At 35.5% G+C, this 22541-nt stretch overlaps 1 protein-coding gene across 1 annotated transcript; it reads left to right on the top strand.

Annotated features, from left to right (window-relative positions):
- Positions 1-7980: 7980 nt before the first annotated feature.
- Positions 7981-10485, top strand: LOC113296197. The gene is made up of 4 exons (XM_026544523.1): positions 7981-8752; positions 9099-9386; positions 9557-9926; positions 10044-10485. Exons 1-4 carry the CDS (start codon positions 7981-7983, stop codon positions 10483-10485), a joined length of 1872 nt encoding a protein of 623 aa, XP_026400308.1.
- Positions 10486-22541: the final 12056 nt, after the last annotated feature.

The raw sequence follows: 22541 nt of genomic DNA, 5'->3' as shown, positions 1-22541 counted from the left end.
CATCAGGATCTTGTAACGCAACTTTTCTTTGTTTTCCACCTTTTCTGAAATATTCTCTTCATGAGACTTCATTTTTCCTTTCAAGAGGCTCTTCATGTAATAGCAAACATGAAGGCCACAATCTACCCTGAAATTACAAAACAAATTTCTCAATGGTAGCAATTGCAAAAGAAAATTGTTGGTATGAAATTACAAACATTACTGGTAGAACCAACAAGGCAATATTCATGTATTTTTCCTGCAAAACAAAACTGATTTTAGTAGCCAAAACAAGAATAAACTAACACTGTCGTACCAATACTGGTAGAACCAACAAGGGAAGAATGATGAAACCAAAATTGGTTTCATCAAACCTACCAGAATTAACCAACACCACCAAACCGCTATTGGTGGAACCAAACTAGACAAGGAAAGAATGATGAAACCAAAAATGGTTTCATCAAAACAACCACAATTAACCAACACCACCAAAGATTTTAGCAGCCAAAACAAGAATAAACTGGTAAACTGACCATAATTAACCAATTCGACTAGAGAATAATGATGAAACCATTTTTGGTTTCATCAAAACTACCAGAATTAATCAGAGAACCAACAGAGTTTTGGTGCAATCAAATTTGACAAAGTGAAAATAATGCAACCAAAAAAGTTTTCATCAGAACGACTACAATTAACCAACACACCAACAGTTCTGGTGGAACCAAATTTGTCAAAGGGAAAATAATGCGACCAACATAAGAACCATCAATAAGTGAATCATAGATGAACATGATGCAAACCAATTTTGGTTTCATCAAAGAAACTACTGTAAAAAAATCGATTATGAAACTAAACCTAACATAAGAAAACAACAGTTCACCAGATGAAACCTAAACCTAACAAATGAAACCTAGACCAAAACAGAAAACCCAAAAAATTGAAAGATTAAACCTAAGATTCATAAATTGCAGAAACCTAAGATTCATAATCGATTTAGGAGAAACAACATCAAAATGAAATCACTAAAGAACATCTGAAGAACAAGAAATTAGGTGAAACCACTAAATAAAATAAAAATTGGGTTATGATTTACCTTTCAGAGATTGTTTGATCACCACTTTCTTAAGATTTTTCTTCTTCTTTTCATCTTGCTTTTTCTCTTGCTTCTTCGCCGTTTGCTTCTTCGTCATTTATGTCAAAATCAAAATGAAACTTAAACCTAATTTCCTTTCGAGAAAGGTTAGATTTTTTTATTATGAGTTCAAAGAACTTTTTTGTGGAGTAAGAAGAAGAATGAATCAAAAATATTTTCAGATCTAAGGTTGAAGATTTGATGGTTTCTGAGGGAAGAGAAGAGTCGGTTTACTCGAATAGGGAAGAAAACGTACGGTATAAGAAAATAGACGGAATGATGATTTAGACAGTTTAGGTAAAATGGGGTTTATGTGTTGATTTTGTTTTGTTGGGTCTATTTTAGATGGATGGTGACCCCTATGGGGCTGTAACGCGCGCGTTATTTTGAGAATGTAAACTTACCTTTTGTGTGTGGTATGGCACACGGAAGCGATTTGAAAAGAAGGAGAATCCACTCCTTAAAGTAACCGATAAAACACTCCAATCCAGGAGCAAACTCTAATCCAAAAGCTAAAGAAAGTAACAATGGAGTTTAACCCAAATAACAACCAACTGGTTACTAATAATTCAATAGACGATCTCGCAAGCTGAAAAGAAAGCTAACAGTGCAAAGGCTATATATAGCCGGCGAATAGAAAACCCTAAGTCTAGAATCTTCCTAAACGGATAAACTTACAAAAACAAGCTACTTATCCTAATAATTAAAAATACTAAATACTAAATATCTAAGATTTAGTCAAATCTTAGAAACGATGACCCAGCGCCAAATACGTCCCGTATCAAGCTCCCCTACTGCGACGAAATTCGTCTCGAGTTTATATTGAAAATGACAAATTGACAAAAGAGTCTTCGTGTTCCCACATCCTTTAAATCCTTTAAAGCAGCTTGACCTCGAGTTGTGCTTTGGAATTACCAAGTGTTCACAGAACGAACTAGGATTCAGGTAAGAACTTGACTTGTGCTTCCCATATAGCTTAGTTTTTCGTCTGGGGTGTGTAAACTCCAATAACAACTTCTGAACACCAGCGTAACAACACCCATAAGAGACTGGTTGGACTTCAAATGGATCCACATACTCACAGGGAACAAAATAACCAACATCCACTATCACTGACTCATTAGCTGAAACTAACACGCCCCCCTTGTCTGCAACACCGATCTCGACTGACTTCGGGACCAACATCCAGCCAAATGAATTCCTTTGTAAAGCCTTATTAACCATTGCCTCATTTTCGCTGTTTGTCTGCTCTTGCAAGCCCAATTTATCAACTGTTAGGCACAAAGTCTTCGACACTACATCTCCATCTCCTTTTAAAGGTCTAAGACTTGGTATAAAAAATTACTTTCTTCCCTCTCCACATAAATTCATACGAGCCATCTCGACTTCTACGAACAACACCTACATCATGTAACCACGGCCTCCCCAACACGATGTCGCATATATTCATGTCGACTACTTCATGAAAATTTGAGTTTGAATAACACTTATAGAATGACAATGAAAGTCTACAACCACCGATACGAGTAATTGTTCCTCCGTTGTTAAACCACTCAATCTGATCGGCGTTAGAATACCAATCTATTTCGAGATTCAACAAATTTGCCATTTTTGTCGACACCAAATTCTCTTCGCAACTACCATCGATTATAAATTTACATAATCTCCCATCAAATGCTCCAACAAAGTTGGGCAACTTAATATAAAGTTCTCTCATGGGGCTACGACCAGAAGTCTGAATTCAAGAGAATAGTACTCCAACTGGATTGGGTAATATCATGGACGGATAGGGGATCGGATGAATAACGAAGTTAGTGGCCTGTATATTCCACTATCGAAAAGGAAATATAAATGAAACTCAAACTTATAGTTTCTTCTTCATTCACGGAAGAAACATCCTTTCTTGCCACTTGCAAATAATAAAGCTAGGGTTTCTCAAGTATATCCAATTTGATTTAATGAACACTGGAGGGTTTAGGAAATATACTAATTAGCAAAAAAAAGAACAGATAAATAAACTCAACAAATGTTTAAGTTTATGTATTGCCTTAACCAAACAGGACCTTCTCAGTTTTCAACACCGAATTAATCTTGATCTCCAAAACCCTAATAATCGACAGAAGAGTTAGAGATCTTACCAAACATGTGAAGTAAGCGGCTGCGATGATGAACGCACAACCAAATAAGATGAGGAAAGCTGACTTAATGAGCTATATAGTCTGAACCTTGAATCAAGAGAACGATGACAAGAACACGATCCAAATTTCAATTGATCTTTTTTTTGTTTTTTTTATTTTATATAAAACACGATCCAAATTTCAATTGATCTTTTTTTTGTTTTTTTTTATTTTATATAAAGTATCTAGATTTCACGGGAATCCTCAACCGATTCTTCTAAATAAAACCTCACAGATAAAACGCAGGAACGAAGCTCTGAATCCACCTGATGTGGCACACGAAAATGATTTGAAAAGAAGGAGAATCCACTCCTTTAAAGTAATCGATAAACACTCCAAGAAAGTAACAACACTCCAAGAAAGTAACAATGGAGTTTAATCCAAATAACAACCGATTAGTTAATAATAATTAAATTGACGAGCTCGCAAGCTGAAAAGAAAGCCAACAGTGGAAAGGCTATATATATAGCCGGCGAATAGAAAACCCTAAGTCTAGAATCTTCCTAAGCTGATAAACTTAAGAAAAACAAGCTAATTATCATGATAATTAAAAATATTAAATACTAAATATATAAGATTTAGTCAAATCTTAGAAACAATGACCCAGACCCAAATACGTCCCTGTGTGCTACCTGAGAATGATGACAAAACAAAATGTTTGAGTTGGACATATATGAGGCGGCAGAGTCTTAGCCGCATATGCAAACTCCCTGCCGCAGCAGTAAGTTTTTCTCCATTTGCCAAGCTACGTGGCAAGTCTCGTGGGATTTTCCCTTGGTGATGATTGACAGCATTTCGAGCACCATAACTTTGAGTGGCCCAGATAATCATACTAGTTGTACTTGGGCCTATTTAACTAGAAGCAGAAAATCAAAAGTAGGCCCACTTAAAATTTGTAAGCAACTTTCCAAAAAAAAAAAATGATGTTTAACAGTTGGATCAAAGCTCAAACATTTGCACCGCACAAAATGGAGAAAAGAGTCCAAATCTGTTCACACTTCTCCAACAAGTGTATATTTCACATATTTTTCTGATTGGTTGATTATTTAACTGATGGTCTCATTACCCTCCATGTTTAGAATCATGACCCTCGTTATATAACTCCCTAAATTAAATCAAGGGTAGAGATTAAAATGTGAAATATACACTCGTCAAGGAGTGTGCACGAATTCGCACTCCAGAAAATGACTAAATCTTCAAATTTCAATTTTGATGATAAATTACTTGCGTTTTCTTTTACCTAATGAGTTGCACAGAAAACAAAGAATTGTCTACCATTCCGGCTTTGTGCTGCAATAAAGTCAAGATTGGTACTAGTAGTAGCTACATAATGAAATAGTTGTTGATGATAACTATGGTAATGTCGCAGGACGATTAGTAGTATAATGATGTATGCATGTAAACTCTATAGTAATGCATATATAGGCGACGACACACTCCATTACATTATTCGTAAGACACTGCAGAAAACTAAGATATGGTTGAAAGGGAAATTTCACATGACTGAGGTAAGATTTTAAATGGAGTTTCTCTCTCCTCAGAAAAAGCGATCTTCCCTGTGAAAATCTTAGCCTCTTGCTCGTTTCTTTCCCTGTGATTGAATCAGTGTAAGAGTGTGCTAATTGAATTTCTTCGTTTTCAAAGGACGGATCTATGATCCTTCCCCTTTGGGCCGAGATCTATTGGTTAGTAGATATTTCTTTTCGCTTTTTCTTTTCTTTATGCTTTCATTTCATGGCTACAGTTACCTTTGAATCTAAATCATTTGATTCATCTTGGATCAATAAAGGCGGGTTTAAGGTTTTGAAGATTAGAGAAAAGTACAAGGGTCGTCAAAGTTGGATTTTCATAAATCAAGAGGCTTTTACATGAATTCAGTCTATCACTCAAAAGGTTGTCTCTTTCTTAGGTAAAAATCCACAAAAATGGACGCAAAGATTTAATCAGATAGTTTTTCTTATAGAAATGTGCTTTAACAATAAGGGTGAATATCTCAAGATCACAAGATTTGAACTAGATTCAAGATTTAGTTTCATTTGTATTCCATGTGGGAAAGATGGAATGACTTGGAATTCTTTATGGTCTTCTTTAGCTCCTCAATCGAAAACAAAGAATTTTGTTTTGAACTCTAATGACTTTCCAAGTCTAGAAACCAATAACGATACTCATCCCCTGGGAATTATAGTAGAAGCTAAAGGTCCTCATTTCGGATGGAATCGTATCTCTACGGCTTTGAAGAAACACCTTAAGTGGTCAGGGAATATAAATCTCAGGAGCATCAATTCTCACCTTGCATTTTTTGAAGCCAAGATTACTTCAACTTATGATATTTTCAAGGAAGAAAAAGTCCTATCTCTTGGAAAATCTTTATTATCCATAAGGCAATGGAAATTCGAAGAACTAATCAACTATTCAAATAATGGTTGTCATTGGTTGGGTATTAGAGGGTTATCTTTCCTTCACTGGGATAATAAGAATCTTAAGGAAGTTTGTTCTCCTTGGGGAAAAGTCTTAGAGATTCATAAATTATCAAGTGATTTCTCGAAACTAAGCTGTTGCAAAATCAAGGTTCGTGCTGATCTTAGTAAAATCCAAGTTGATGTGTTCTTAAATGGTCGCTGGTTGAGTATCGAATGGATCCATGATTATTCTGATATTTTCTCAAACCAACAGCACATTATCATACCATCAATCAAATAAAAATTGGTGGTTCCTGATCATCATCTCAATCATGATCAGGAAGATATTTCCTTGCATGCAGATCCTACTTACACGCAGTCAATCTTTCAAAATAAAAAAGATCCTCCAGTGCATGCGAAATATCAACCAAAAATTAAAGTCCAGGAATTCATCCTTTTCAAATTCAAATTCTTCTTCTAACCCGACGCTAAAAAGTCTAGAGAAAGTTTGGAGAAAGGTATCCCGTATTCAGCTAGGGGTTCCCCATTGGGTAAAAATGCACAAGTGCTAGAGGATGAAAACTCAAGATCCCTTCTACACAGGAATTAACTCCTTCAAATGGTGATGAAGTGATTATTCCGTAGGTTACAGTTAGAAGTAAAAAATTGGGTCGTCATATGAGCCAGATGGGGGGAGCGTTATCTTCGGGTCTGAGTCCAGATCCGAGTCCCGGCTCTAGATTTTTGAATCTAACTCCTGCTCATGACTCGAGAACTCTGGAAACTATCGATCAAAATATGAGCCAGATGGGGGGGGGGGGGGGGGGGGGGTTACTGTCAGTTCCCATAGAGGACAACAGTTTCAGTCCTAAATCTTTGGATCTAACTCCTGCCCATAATCAACTAGCTTCGAGATCGAGTTTGGTCTTATCTCCAACGTTCACTAGCTCATTGGATACTTCCTCGATTGCTGAACTAGGAGATAGATCTTTATCTCATACACAGTTTTTATCTCCATGAAATTCAAACGGAAAAAAGTCGTTATCTAAGACAGAAGATTCTCACTCCCCATTGGTATTGACTTCTGAAACTCAAAATTTTGAGACCCAACCAGAAAATAGAATCTAGAGTATCATACCATATGGATTTCAACACAAAAATTGGTATCTCTTGTAATTTACCAAACACAATAGAAATGTGTCGTGATCTAATTATCAAGAATGATAAATTTGTTCTTAAATCTGAGGTTCTTCATGATGATGAGGATGGAATGGCTGACTTTGATTCATATTCTGAAATAGAAGAGGATGAAGAAACTATTGAAGCATTCAATACTGCGGCTGAGGATGAATCAACTGAAGTAAATGGTTTTAATCCTCTTAATGTTTCTAGGGTTGTACATTATATGGATGGATCATAAAATAATGTGATGGAACATAAGATGTTTAGGACAAGATGAAAAAATTATTGCAGTCAAAACTGCAATTAGGAAAAACAATGTTACTATTTGCTCAATCCAAGAAACCAAAAAAGAAATTGTGGATGATTCTTTAATTAAAGCTTTGTGGGGAAACATTGGCTGCAATTATCTTAATTTACCTTCAGAAGGTGCACCTCTGGAGGAATTATTGTAATGTGGAAAGATGGTGTGGTGCATATGGAGGATTTCTTAGTGGGAGCTTTTTCTCTAACTATCAAATTCATAAATCTTTTAGATAATTTTGAATGGTTGTTTACCTCAGTTTATGGTGCCTCTGATTATGGTGATTACTCACAATACTGGCAGGAATTGAATGATATTAGGATTTTATTTAATTATCCATGGGTGCTGGGTGGAGATTTTAATTCCAAATTATCTCAAAATGATAGAAATTGTGCAGGTGGTTGTTCTATAAGTAGAAATTTCTTTACAAGTTTTGTAAGTAGGCATGAATCGATTGACTTACCCTTATCTGGAGGTAAGTCCACCTAGACCAATTCACAGAAACCACCTATTCTAGTTAGACTAGATAGATTTCTTGTTTCTGAAGATTGGTTCTCTCATTGCCCTTCTCCATTGCAGTCAAGACTAAAAAGGCCAATTTCAGATCATACGCCTATTCTTCTCTCTTGCAATTGAAATTTGAAGTTCAAATCTCCTTTTAGGTTCGATAATTATCTCTTACTTCATCCTTCTTTCATTCCTAATTTGAAGATTTGGTGGCAGAATTTAACTTTTTCTGGTAATCCTAGCTTCATCTTTGCAAAAAAGTTACAATCTTTAAAGTTCTTCATCAAAACATGGAAAAAGTCTATGGGAGATATGAAGTTGCAGGTTGATCAGCTTGAGGAACTGATAAATTCTTGGGACATAAATGAAGAAGATGTGCACCTTTCTAGTTCTGACTATGAGTCAAGAAATGAAGAAAAATCTAAGCATGCTTCTCTTTCTTTGAATATTTCCAGAAAGTGGGCACAAAGAGCAAAGGACAACTGGGAAAAGAATGCAGAGAAAAATTCCAAATATCTTCATCAACTTGCTTCCTTCAAATATAATTGTAACAACATCAACTGTTTGAATATTAGTGGAAATTTGTGTTATGATAAGGAGAAGATAGCTACTGAAGCAACAAATTTTTATACTTCTTTATTCATGGAAGATTTCCCTATAAGACCAAGCTTTGATAACATTGAATTTCCTTCTATTTCTCTTCAGGAAAGTATTTCTCTTGAGAAGCCTTTTTCTAAGGAGCAAGTTAAGAATATCATATGGCATTTTGGCTTAAACAAAGCACATGGTCCTGATGGCTTCACAATGGAGTTTTTTAAAGCTGCTTGGGAGGTAATTAAATCTGACTTAATTCTTGTTATAAAGGAGTTTGAAACTAGATGCTCTCTTGCTTGGGGAGTTAACTGTACCAATCTTAAGTTGCTTTCTAAAACTAATGGTGCAATTTCTCTTAACAACTTTAAACCTATAAGTTTAATTGGAGGAATACACAAGATTTTATCCAAATTATTGGTTGAGAGATTGAGAGTTGTTTTCCCTTCAATTATCACAAACTTTCAAGGAGCTTTTATTCATGGTATATAAATTAGTGATGGAATTCTAATTGCTGCAAAACTAATTGACTCTAGAATTAGAGAGAATAAGTCTGGTCTGGTTTGCAAAGTTTACTTTGAGAAAGCATTTGACAACATAAACTGGAACTGTGTGGACATTGTGATGCAAATATATGGTTTTGGCAATATCTGGAGAGGATGGATAAAATGGTGCATTACTCAAGCTATATTCTCTATTCTCATAAATGGGGAAGCTACACAAATGTTTAGAAAGCAGAACGGTATAAGGCAGGGTGATCCCATATCTCATATCCCATTTCATCTTTACTATGGTTGCTGAAATCCTAACTAAAATGATTGGTAATGCAGCAGAAAATGATCTTCTCTCTGGCTTCCAAGTAGCCACTAATGGAACTACTGTTAATCATCTACAATTTGCAGATGACTTAATAGTTTTCTTATATGATTCTGAAGAACAAATCACTGCTCTGAAGAACATTTTGTTTGCTTTTCAACTGGTGATTGGGTTAAAAGTGAACTTCAGTAAAAGTGCAGTGATTGGTATTGGTGATGACAACAATGAAGCTCTTTGTACTTCAGTTTTTGGTTGTCAGCTTGTAGATTTTCCAATAAACTATCTGGGAATTCCTTTGGGCAGTAAGTCTAAAAAAAGGCAGTTTGGGATGTAATGATTGCTAAATGCCAACAAAAACTGAGTACCTGGAGGAGGAGATATCTCACAAAAGGTCAGAGACTTCTTTTGATAAACAATGTATTAGCTATTATGCCTATATACTATTTATCTTTGTTTCAAATGCCAATGTCAGTTGTGAAATCTCTAGAGAATATCATGAGAAGGTTCCTTTGGGGTTCTTCAGATACTTCTAAAAAGAGAAGTTGGGTGGCTTGGTCAAAAGCTAATATTTCAAAAACTAATGGTGGCATTGGAATTAAGAAGTTAAAGCTAGTTAATAAGGCCCTTCATTGCAAGTGGATTTGGAGATATGGCAAGGAGAAAGATGCTCTTTGGAGGAAATTAATCTTTGAGAAATTTGGAGGTAACCCACTTTCTTTTTTCCCAAACAACAACTCTAAACCAATAAAACATAGTTTATGGGCAGGAATTTTGAAAGCAAGAGATTATGTTAAAGATAACTCCACTCTAACAGTTCATAATGGAAATAACATTCTTTTCTGGTTGGATAAGTGGGCTGGTGGAGTGATTCTTAAAGACAGATTTCCAAATATTTTCAAAATTTCTAAAGATAGGATGGCTACTATTAGTGAAATGCTTAATTCTCATGGTTCTTGAAGCTTTGATTTTAAGAGAGATCTAAAGGAAGCTGAAGTTGGAGAAATTGCTCATCTTACTCAGCTGCTTGATGGCTTTGCTCAAACTATTCATTCTTGTATGGCTGAAGATACAAGAAAGTGGGATTTTGGAGATGAATTTTCTGTTTCCAACTGTTACTCTTCCCTTGATGTGGATGGTTTCCTATATTTTCCTCATAAACAGATTTGGAATCCTAAGATATCATTGAAGGTATCTTTTCTGGTTTGGACTTTATGTCGTGATGGTGCTCCAACATTGGATACTCTTCTCAGAGCTGGATTAGTTAATGACAGACAGTACATTCTTTGTTCTGCAGAGGAGGAAACTCAAAATCATTTGTTCTTGCAGTGCCCTGAAACTAGAAAACTTTGGAATTATTTTCTGGAGAGCTTTGGTGTTAAATGTGTTTTTCAGAGACTGTGAAGACAAACATTTGGGAATGGAAGAATAGCAAATGCAATGCAATGGTGAAGAAACTATGGTGAATTCTTCCTTTTCCTATATGGTGGAACATCTGGAAGGAGAGAAATTCCAGATTCTGCAACAACAAGAAAAGAAATATATAACATCTAATTATCTCAGTTAAATGCACCTTGTATAATTGGTCTGTGCATACAAAGCTTTTTGAGGGTTATGCTCTTAGTATTTTGATTTGTAGCTGGAATGCTGTTATACACAGCGAACTCTTTATTTTTTCTTGAGATTCTTTCATCACTTTGAGTGAAGCTTATTTTAATATAATTTTACCTTTTCCTTTCAAAAAAAAAATTCACATAACTCGTGTATTTTGCTAGAAACAGACAGAATCTGTAGTCTTGGTCCTAGGATTTGAGATGGTGAATGGGGTTGACGAGGTGCAAGTGAATTTCGGTTGGTAGAAGGTGAAACTAATGCCGTGGGATGACGAGGTAGTGCTTAAGGAACAACATGTAATTGGACGATGGGAATGGAGGAAAGTTTGGATGATGGAAATATGTGCGTAAAAAGAAAAATATGCATTCTACGTATATTAGATAAATAAACCATCCAGATTTTCCACAATTTGACCAAGTTGGATCATACTAAACCGCAAAGTAATAACTCGAAAAACCTCACATAATGGACTTTTAACTTGTTGAAGCCCATTCTACAGATAAAGATACTTCCAAAGTTATCAAATTAACGAAGATATGGAAACTTGTAATAATTAATAATATGTCATGACACAGAGAAACGACTTAATTCCCTGACTTAATTGGTAGGAAAAAGTAATTAGACTTCAAAATAAGAAACCATACCTCAAATTTAGAACCCGATAACTTTCCGGTGCTTTACACTGGAGAGCTTTCATTACAAAGTTGGTTTTGGATCTGAGATTTCAGATTCACCGAGCAAATAACTTCAAGTGCTTTACATTGGAGAATTTTCTTTACAAAGTTTGTTTTCGATATGAGATTTCAGATTCGCTGAGCAAATTTAGGAAATAGTAGTATGTTGTTTTCTTTTGTAATAAAAATATTGTGTTCTTGCAATTTTTAGGTTTTAGATTTATGTTTTCTTGTTTGATTTCAATAAAAAATTTCAATGGCTACTATATGTCATATATGTTATTTCATTACGCTTTTACAACGGTGTATTATTGTCCTTGGGGCTTTCCACTGGGATTCTATGATATAATCAATATATGGATTTGTTATAGCAGAGTTTTTATTCAAATATTGTCTCAACAATCTCATCAATCCATATTAATGGAAGGAAGAACATAAAAAATATATTTTGTTGGACGAAATCTCATGTTGTTATTCATGTGGAAGATTATTCAGGAACTACCGTTACAAAATTCTGAATACCAGACTGATTTTGATACAACTTCTTCTATGATGGACGTGACAAAGGTATCTAATTTGGAAATTAAATTAATTGAGGGGGATGCAATCAATGGTCAACAAGCCGGTTTGGGGAATTATTAAGATATCCTTTGGAGGATCATGTTTCTCTCTTGTAGGATCAAGACCTCTGTTAGTCCCTTCCATATTATTTTATTTTATGTAATATCAGAAAATGTAAATCACATTGTACGCTTGTTGTATCAATATGCAATCTATCATGATCAAATAAGAGGATGTGTCTATCTACCACCTTTTCTATGTAACCCTTCAAACCTCAATTTGAATGAGGTATTCGAATAAATAAAATTTAGGGGATACTCAAAGCCCCTCATTCCTTAAAAAAAAAAGAAAAAAAAATTGATTACAGGGGGTTAGTCAATTGAGACTTATGGAGAAATATAAAGAGTTTTAGAGACTTTTGAAATCTCTTTTTTGTCATTAGAGAGTCTTTCAAAATCTCAAGCAATCTCTGTTATTGGATCGTGACTTTCTTAATGTCTTCAAAAATCTTTGTTATTGGATTTGAAATTTGAAATCAATGATTTATGGTTTTGAGAGATTTGTAGAGACTTTTATTACAAAATATAAAGATTTAAAATCCTAGACAAATAAAGCTCCCACGTTGAACGGTGAGGAAACCGTCGCTTCATATTAGCCGGAATAGGCCTATTTTGAGTTTTGTGAAACGAGCGTTTTGGTGATGACACTTGGAAACGTATAATTATGCAAAAATAAAAGGAAAAAAATTATAATAGAGTATCTACCATATTAGGACTATTTTTTCCAAATTAATATATACAAGGGAAAAAAAACATGTTTCACACATATTTTATGCAAAAAAAAAGGAAGAAAAATATCTGCGAATAAAAAAAGGAAAAATTAAGTATATCTGCGAAAATAAAAGGAAAAATTTAATAATATCCACACATATTTCCTATCTTTTCTCCACTTATTTAATGTATTCTCCCCGCCACACCAAATCAAAATACATCGCCACGAGGCGGGACGAAGCCCCGTGTACACAAAATTGCAGTGGCACGGGGTGGGCCGAAGCCCCGCGCACAACAAGTTGAAAGAAAAAAAATTCCTTGTGCGTAGCGCGGGCACAAATCTAGTATACCATAAAAGGCTAAAACAAAACCTCTCCAAATAAGTGATATTTTGAGAGACTTTTTTCTTTAAGGATTAAATATAAAATTAAAATTAAAACCAATAACCACATTAAAAAAATGATAAAAAATGCTATCTTCTAAAACCAAAAAAGTTCACTAGAGATTCAAATCCATTAAGCTCGTCTCATTTTGAATTTTTTTATTGCCTAAAAATTACAATTTCTATTATCCATGCATGGACTAATACATTTATGTTGAATTATTCATATATTCATTGTGTAAAAAGTAAATACACTACTTGTTTTACGTGTGTAAGTTGAAATTTATATATGTTTTGTTGTCTCTATGAATCACCATGATTCCTAAAAAATCATTCAGATAGTCTCCCAAAATCTCTAAACTCACAGAAAGTCACCCAAAATCTTCTATATAAAAAGTCTCTTAATGTATCTACTAAGCTTAATTGACTAACCCCTATTAGCTGCTAGTGTATCTTATAGGAATCTAACATGCTATAAAGAAAAAAAGTTAACATCCATATTCCTCCAACAACATATGAAATAATTTCTTTTTCTTTTTCTTTTTTGCCTCCAAAAACCTTCCTATGCATCCCTACGTAAATAAAATATTTGCATCCATCTCCTTATCCCAATTAATTGGTACCCCATAGCCTCGTTGAGGAAAATTATCGTCTCACCATAAAATCAGCTAGTGACGGAGCCGGACCTTTTCCCAAGTGGGAACAAATTCATATGGTAAAAGTCTGTATATACTGGCGGGTATGTGGCCCGATTATTTATTTTTTGGCATTTCAATTGAGTTTTTAATTTTAAGTAAGTGAAAATCAAATTATAAAATATTTTAATTAAATTAGACATAGTAATTTAGAGCACTTTTTATTCTACGTCATATATTTGATGTATTTTTGTCAGTGATGCTATTCACCTCATTATTCTCCATTTCCTTATTCTTCTCTCTCCTATCTAAACTCCATATCTGGAAAATGGTGAACATATACCTGAACGTGATATTTGTCCCCGCAAGATATGTAAAGTACAAAAATCATAAGCCTATAATAGTGGGATTTCAGAATCAAGTGGGATTGGTGGACCCATTTGTCCCTATATCCCTCTGTCACTAAAATCAGCAGCTTTATTTAGGCTATCGGAAACATTCGCCATACTCGGGCGCATACAGCCGTTTGTGTGTAACTTGATAAATAACCTGTAGCTGAAAGTTAAACTATATACTTCCACCCCCGGTCCATGATCCTCCGATAGAATTACCATCCTCCCCTCCGCTGTGGCTTTTCATATCGGGTATATTAATTAAATACCACTAGTTCTGACAGCCAATAATTATACCCTTATACAACAATAAATATTCTCCTATCATCTAAAAACCTTATCCATTAAAAAATAGGTTACCTTAATATGCTCACTTATAATATTATTTTTCATTTAAAAACCTTATCCTTAACAAATTTCTTTTTCCATTACTTCACAGCCACCACCACCACCATTCTACCATCACCAGTACCGCCGCCACAACCACTCCACTACCGCCGCCACTTACTAAATAAAACCACCACTAATATTCTACCACCGCCACTGAAATTCCACAACCACCATCATTGACGATGATGTCACTGTTTCCACCGCCGCCATGTCCACCGCCTCCATCAAAATTAGGTGTCAACAACCGAAGTTGATCCAAAATTTAAAAGTTCAAAAATAACTTTACTAATACATATTCCAGTTTTTTTTGTGCGTCAACAATCGAAGTTGATCCCAGTGAATGGAGTCAACAACCAAAATTAATACAAAAGGTGGAATCCAGGAACAATGTTTCCAGATTGTAGTGTCAACAACCAAAGTTGATCCCTTTAAGTAGGATCAACAATTGAAGTTGATCCATTAAGTTGGATCAACAATGGAAGTTGATCCACAAAAAATGGGATCAACAGTCGGAGTTGACACCATTTATATGAGTCTGTTTGCTGTAAAAACCAATAAACCTGGAACCTGCAAACTGACATATCCTTAAGAGCCACAAGAATAACATTCATAAAAATAAATCAGAATGTATGTCGTTACAAATATAACAATTCCAAACCAAAAAGCATTAAAAAAAAAACCTCCAACTAGTATAAAACCTAAAAAAGATGCAAAAAAAGCTGTAGTGAATCAACTTCAACACATCAAGCCCTTTCGTGCTAGAGCAGTGAATCAAAATTTTTTGCAACAACCATCTTTGATACAAAAAAAATTACATATAGGAATGAGTGAACTTGGCGTGAGTCGAACACGCATCATCTGACATCGAGTCAGTCATGGTACCATTGCACCACAAATTCAACATTTGAAGAACTTTACAACTACAAAATCCAACAACACCACCACAACCATTAGTCGAACAACAATACACAAACACAAACCAGCAAGAAATTAAGCTAATTTTTTTAACAAACAAGATTTAAACTACAAGCATGACTATACCAATCCAAGGAAATGTTGTCAACAATAGGAGTCAGTAGTTGATCCCATAAAAAAGGCTCTCTGTAGTTGCAGGAAATCCTACACTTGCAGGAAATCCCACACTACACCCCTCACAAGATTTCAATAACATTCAACTCATTTTATATTAACAATCTTAATTTTATTGATGAATCTTTGAACAATCTTACAAGAAAAGATAAAGGAATCAAGAATAATCACTGCTCTAGATTTTCTCTCTCCTATTTACTTTCTTCTCAATCAGAAAATATCTCTCTCTTCCTTTACAACGGAACGGCTATTTATAGGGAATTACATAGTGGATGACAGCTAATCTGTCCTTTATTTTCGGATATGACTTGCGACATTGTCGCGACCTTACAAATGTTAATCTCACAAACTCTCTAATTTTCGCAGGACCGTCACATTTTTCTCATGATTTAGTTGACGTCGTTTATTATGTCATTTCTGAAATTATTCTGCGACGTTGTTGTGTTGTGTTGCTGATAATTTCGTTAAGGCATTATTGCTGCGAGATTCTGATCCTACATCTTGCCTCTTCTCATATCTTCTCTGTGAAGTAGAGAATGATGTGAGAAATGCCGCAGTTGTCCATCTCTTCATATTCTGCATTTATCACACGTATCCTTTCTTCCATCTATTTCTTGACACGTCTTCTGTAACCGCTCACGTCTTTTCGCATTAATGGTGTTTATTTCTTCGTGTAGTTGCAAGAAATCCTACACTACACCCCTCATATGATTTCATTAACACTCAACTCATTTTTAGATTAACAATCTTAATTTTATTGATCAATCTTTGAACAATCTTACAAGAAAAGATAAAGGAATCAAGAATAACCACTGCTCTAGATTTTCTCTCTCCTATTTACTTGTTTCTTACTCAAAAAAGATCTTCCCTTTCCTTCACAATTGAACGACTATTTATAGGGAAGTACCTAGTGGATGACAGCTAATATGTCCTTTATTTTCGGATATATCTCGCGGCATTCTCGCAACCTTACAAATGTTAATCTCGCAAACTCTCTTATTTTCGCAGAATCATTACATTTTTCTCATGATTTTAGCTGACGTCGTTTATTATGTTGCTTCTAAAATTGTTCTGCGACGTTGTTGTGTTGTGTTGTTGATAATTTTGCTGAGGCATTATTGGTGCGAGATTCTGATCCTACATCTTGCCTCTTCTCATATCTTCTCTGCAAAGTAGAGAATGATGTGAGAAATACCGCAACTGTTCATCTCTTGATATTCTGCATTTATCACACGTATTCTTTCTTCCATCTGTTTCTTGACACGTCTTCTGTAACCGCTGCTTTTCAACCGCTCATGTTTTTTCATCTTAATGGTGTTTATTTCTTCGAGTAAAAAATATTCTTTATATATTCTTCTTACTCTTCTTTTCACTTTCTTTTTACTTTCTCTTCTCTTTTTATTCTCTCATCTCTGCAACTCTATTGTTCTTACGTAAGTTCCGCTACTGTAATCCTTCCTTCTTCAATCTTCTTACTTTTTATTCATTCCCATACTATATATTCAAGTATCCCTCGAAGTGACCATAAACATGAGAAAAACCTAAAAGACGTCCAAAAAGATCTTGCAGAGAAAGGTTTTACACTTTCTACCATTCCTGGTGAAAGTGCCAAATCAATTCTTTCTATCAAACTTTTCTCTGATCAATATTTTGATGATCAATCAATCATAATTTCTCTAGGTCAAATTCTCGCAGGTCTTCCCATTCCTCTTTATGATCCAGATATTCCCTTGTTTTATGAAATTCTCGCTCACTCGGGATTTTCGCGAGCTATCTTTCAATTGAGTGGGGATTGCATCCGTCTGATGTTAGAGTTCGCTAACCGTGGTGCTGGTAAAGGATCTCTGTACTCCAAAGAACTTAGGGATCCTAAATTTGCATACTTTGAGATAATTGCTGAGAAATATACAATAGCGAGCTTCTTTGAAAATTATGAATTGATCTCCTGGAAGAAAGAGAATACTCGCTCGGGTATTCGTTTGAAAAGGAAAGATAACATTGATGAAGCGAAAATACTTATGCAAGACATTGATTAGCATTCTGGTAAGAACACAACTCCTCGCCAATCCAAAGATGATAAATGGTGTGTTTTTCCCTTGATGCTAAAAGGACCTTATATTGCTGGATCAAATATTCTTCCTGAGAATCTCGCTACCTATCAACCTTGGGTATTCTCTTGGCCCGAGAAGGAGAAAGAGGTATGTTTCTTCCAGTTTCACTCACTTTATATTTCTTTATTTGTCTTTATTCTTTTGTTCGCTGACCCTTGCGATATTCTACAGATCCAAAAACTGAAAGATAGTCATAACAGGACTGGGAAGACTAGTACCTTGTTAGCTCTTCGCTCATACACAGATGAGGTAAGAAATTTTCTCTTATGATTTTAAACAGTATACTGTTGCTTCCATTTATTATTTCTATCTGTGTGTGAATATTATTGCTGAAATAGAAGAACCTTCCAATGTTGCGAAGACTGGTGATAAAGGCAAATGTGCTCTTCGCAGGGAAAAATCAACTGCTCCTCCTTCAAAGAAAAGAAAAGTCCGTTCTTCTTCTCCTTCAAATATTCCTTCTCATGAAAACTCCCAGAATGATGATGATGATGAGGATAATGATGATCTTGCTGCAAATGAAGATTTTACATATGAATCTTCTATGGCTAAGCTCTTTGGCCTCTTTTCTGATTCTTTGCAAGGAATGGGAGATAGTCAATTTGGTAACACTTGTAAAGCTCTCGCTACAATTTTCGATGTTCCTTTGTTGGATGGTGATGATTCTCTTCGTGGAGTTTCTAGATCAGTGACTCCCAATTTCCTGCATTCTCTTAATAGTCTGGTATACTTTCATCGTTTTACTTTTTTTATTGTTGTAACTCAAAATCTCTTTCTATATTAATACTTTTTATATTTTCTCGCAGGATGGAAAAGCTTCTTTCGCTGTTGCCTCAGATCTAGAGAGGAGACGCGAAAATCTTGAGAAAAAGAATCTTCAATTTCGCACAAAGAATGAAGAACTAGAAGCTGAAGTCAAATGTCTTCGCGAGAAAAACAGACAACTAGAAATTGATTCTTCTTCGTATAAGAACAAAATCTCTAGTCTTCAGCAAGCTAATAATCAGCTCTATGGTATGTTACTTTTCTCCTTTCCCTTCATTCATTCATCCTGTTGTTTTATCTTATTTAATTGATCCTTTTTGCAGACATTTATGGTCTTTCTGATGAAGCTACCATTCTTCGTTCATTTCCTAATGCCTTGGATAATGATACCCTTCTTGAGCGTCTTAATAAATCTTTAAATAGTTTCTCAAATGATAGAATTTCATCTCTTTCTCTGAATGAACTTAGATCCAAATTTCGCCTCTTAGAAATTGACCATAGATCTAGTTTAGGCTTAGCCAACCGATTTAAGCGTCTCCTTCTTAATTCTAAAGAGAAAATCAATGAGTTGAGAACCAAAATTAGCGGTCTCATAGATGATAAGGATCGCATCTCTGATCAAGGTGCTAAGGCTTTGGCGAAATTCCAAGAGACTCTTCTTGAAGTTCAACTTGAACGAGATGAAGCTAACCGCAAGAACATCGAGCTCTGCGAAAGAGAAAACCAAATTCGTTCTCGTCTTATAAGTAATGAGGATGAATTTGCTTGGGCTGCGAAAATCTTAGATGATGCCAGAAAAGATTTAGGTGTAAATGTTAGTCTCCAAGTTGAGCATACAGCCTTGATTAGAGATATGATTTCTGACAGAGAAGGTTATTAACTGTTCTTCTTACTAATCTTTTGTTTCTTATGAATTTTCATCAAGATTAATTGATTGTCTTTTGCTCGCAGATTCTGAAAGTAGATATCGTGAAAAGATTGAGGAACTTGAAGCTGAAAAAGAGGAACTCGCAAAGAATCTTTCTTCTCGCAACGACAAGTATTCTAGATTAAAGAATCAAATCAAGATCACTGTTGCGAATTTTAAGAATGATGCTATGCATTTTCGCAATCAAACTATCCAAATGGTTTGTGATGACCATAGTATCCCTCATTCTGATTATCCTTGTCTCTTGGAGAGATCCCAAAGAATATTCCCAGTCTGATTATTTCTGATAGCGAAGCTGATGATGAAGAATCTGATGGTGATGAAGGTTCTGATGGTGATGAAGTTGATGACGAGACGAAGAAGGGAACAAGTCTGATGAAGATGATGAAGGATCAACTAAGAAGTAGTCTTTGTTTCTTTCTTTAATCTTCTGTAATACTTGTACATTTATTCCTCCTTTCTGTATATTTGCGAATTCTTTTGGTTCTCCATATTCCTTAATGTATGAGTTTCTTTCATTTTGACCTGCATTCATTAAAACAATTCTTCCTTGCAATACAGTTAATCAATATAATCATTAATTTTTGAATTTTTGTGTAAATCTATCATATGGAGACAAATAACATTTTCTAATTTCATTCATTCCCATACTTGCCTCTGTTATTTGTATCCAAATGAGAGATTTTGCAGATTTTTCTTATTTTGTGCCTCAACTTCGCAGTTGTTTATGTATAATTTCGCAATCTTATGCGAAGTGAATTTTGATTCTTTTCAAAATCTCATTCCTGTGTGGTCTTATTTTGCCTTCCTAATTAAAGGTCTTATTATGCCACCTCTTGTCATTGCGACAAAATCGCAGGACGTTCTTGCACTTTCATGCAAAAACCCATTGATCTTGCCTTAACTTTTTCTTTTGTATTATGGCCTCTTCAGGAATGTTGCGACAATATGACAGGCCTAAATATTCTTGCGAAAATAAAGCCCCATGACATTGCCGTCTTGCGACGAAATCGCAGGACGTCTTCGCACTTTCATGCGAAAACCCATTGATCTCGTCTTATCTTTTTCTTTTGTATTATTGCCTCTTCAGGATTGTTGCACAAATATGACAAGCCTTAATACCCTTGCGAGTAAAAAGCCTCATGACATTTGCGTCTTAAGACACTTATCAGCTCCCTAATGGAGGGTGCCGCCCTTATCTTCCCCCTGGTTGCCCCTTCAAGGAGGCGTACTTCTACCATACAAGGTTAGCTCCTCCCATCCAGTCTTAACAACAACCAGTTGTTTTCGCAGCCTCTTATCCCTTTTACCTATAGGGCTTATGGTTACGAGACTGCACCCTAAGTGGGGTTTTCTTCGGGCCGAGTGCAGTATAAGCCAAGACTTGTCAAGAATGGCAAGGTACGCTTCAAACGCCCCTGGCACTCTTGACTCAACCGTGTACCTCGGCGCCTTGATCAGATTCTGCACTCCTTGGGAGAGTCCTTATTACCTTAGTCGCCCAACCTAAGTCATATGCTTAAGCTGAGAATCCAAGGTGCCTCTCCCGGATGGGCTTTATTGACCCCAAATCTCCATGACTCAGGTTCCGGTGGCGGTGTAGCCTTTCCCTGAGCCATGCAACAGGTACCCCCTTATATGACGTACTTTAGGTCTTACATTTGCCTCTTGCGAAATTGTATTCGCGAACTAGGGTGTACGCCATAAAGGTTCGCCCCTTTCTTTTTGTCATTGTTCTCTGATTGTCTTCTGTAAAATTCATTATCTCTGCGAGATTCTCGCACATCATCATATGTATTTGCATTTCGCAATCTCAATTTTGTCATTCAATAAAATGTATTTTGAGTTGAATTTTACTTATTGCGAGAGTGTCGCAACAAATAATCATTCATACATTTCTTTTTTTATTACCTTTGCCATCCTCTGCTTCTTTTTATTTTCTGCTACTGCTTCCTTGGTAGTGGTATGATTTTTTATTCTGAGCTAGCATTAGTTTCGCAACATCTTTCTTCTTTTCTTTCGATTGCATCCACCATCAACCTCTCACTTCTTTGTGTCTCTTTGATTTTTTGTCGCCAATTTGCCTTCTTGTTAGCTCTTCCTTCGCAGGATTCCACCTCAGTTTCGTAACACCTCTTTCCTTCAACCCAATCTCCTTTTATGATTCCTACACCGCTGGGGTGAGGAAATTTAATACACTGGTGGAAAGTTGAAGCTACACCTAGAATCCCATGTAGCCAAGGTCGACCAATTAACGCATTGTAGGGTGATTCTACATCAACGACATAGAATAGGATTTCATAAGATATTCCCTTCAATGGAATTCGCATAGTAACCTCCCCTTTAGGCTTGTTGGCAGTACCATTAAAACCATATATCTTATATGTTGATGGTATAAGATCATCATCTCCCATAGTTTTATAAGTATGATAAAATAAGATGTTCACAGAGCTTCAAGTATCGATTAGAATCCTATTAATTGCCCATGAATCTTCAGCTTCATCATCCTCATCTTCTTTCGGTTTTGGATTAATTTCTAATTTTACTACCAATGGATTATCATGTACCTCTTCACCTTCGGGGATTTCTTCTGCGGTAAAAAGAAATAATCTGTTTCTGCCATTCCTCTAATGGCGAGATTTTCGCAATATTCATAATTTCTCTTCCATCATTATCTCTTGAGAACACTCTACTCAAAACATTGTCATGAAAATCTTCAATTGTCTTGTATGAATGTACGATAGAGTGACAGAATAGATTCTTTGCTTTTGCACCAACTTCTATGAAGAATGTTTCCTTCTTTTTCATCGTGTTTACTTTGTGATGCTCTGGTGGTGGTGGCAATGGTTGAGATTGTGGGTGCCCTACCAAAAAGTGGTTTAGTTTTCCTTGATCTATCATTCTCAGAATAATTCTTTTTACATTTCTGCAATCATTTGTTGTATGTCCATGAAAATGATGATAAGAACAAAACTCATGACTTCTGTGGTTTGGAGGTGGTTCCGTTCCCATGTTCCATGGTGTTGGTATATTCTCCATCAAAATTATAGCTTCCCATATTTTCTCCACACTTGCATTTAGAGGTGGCATCTTGATTTCTTCCCATACTACCTTGTGACCTCCTTGTCCTCTATTATAGTTTTGTCTTT

This window comes from Papaver somniferum, chromosome 7 (assembly GCF_003573695.1).
Source record: "Papaver somniferum cultivar HN1 chromosome 7, ASM357369v1, whole genome shotgun sequence".
Taxonomy (NCBI): Eukaryota; Viridiplantae; Streptophyta; class Magnoliopsida; order Ranunculales; family Papaveraceae; genus Papaver; species Papaver somniferum.
The sequence above is the reverse complement of the archived record's forward strand: the minus strand, read 5'-3'. Positions and strand labels throughout refer to the sequence as shown.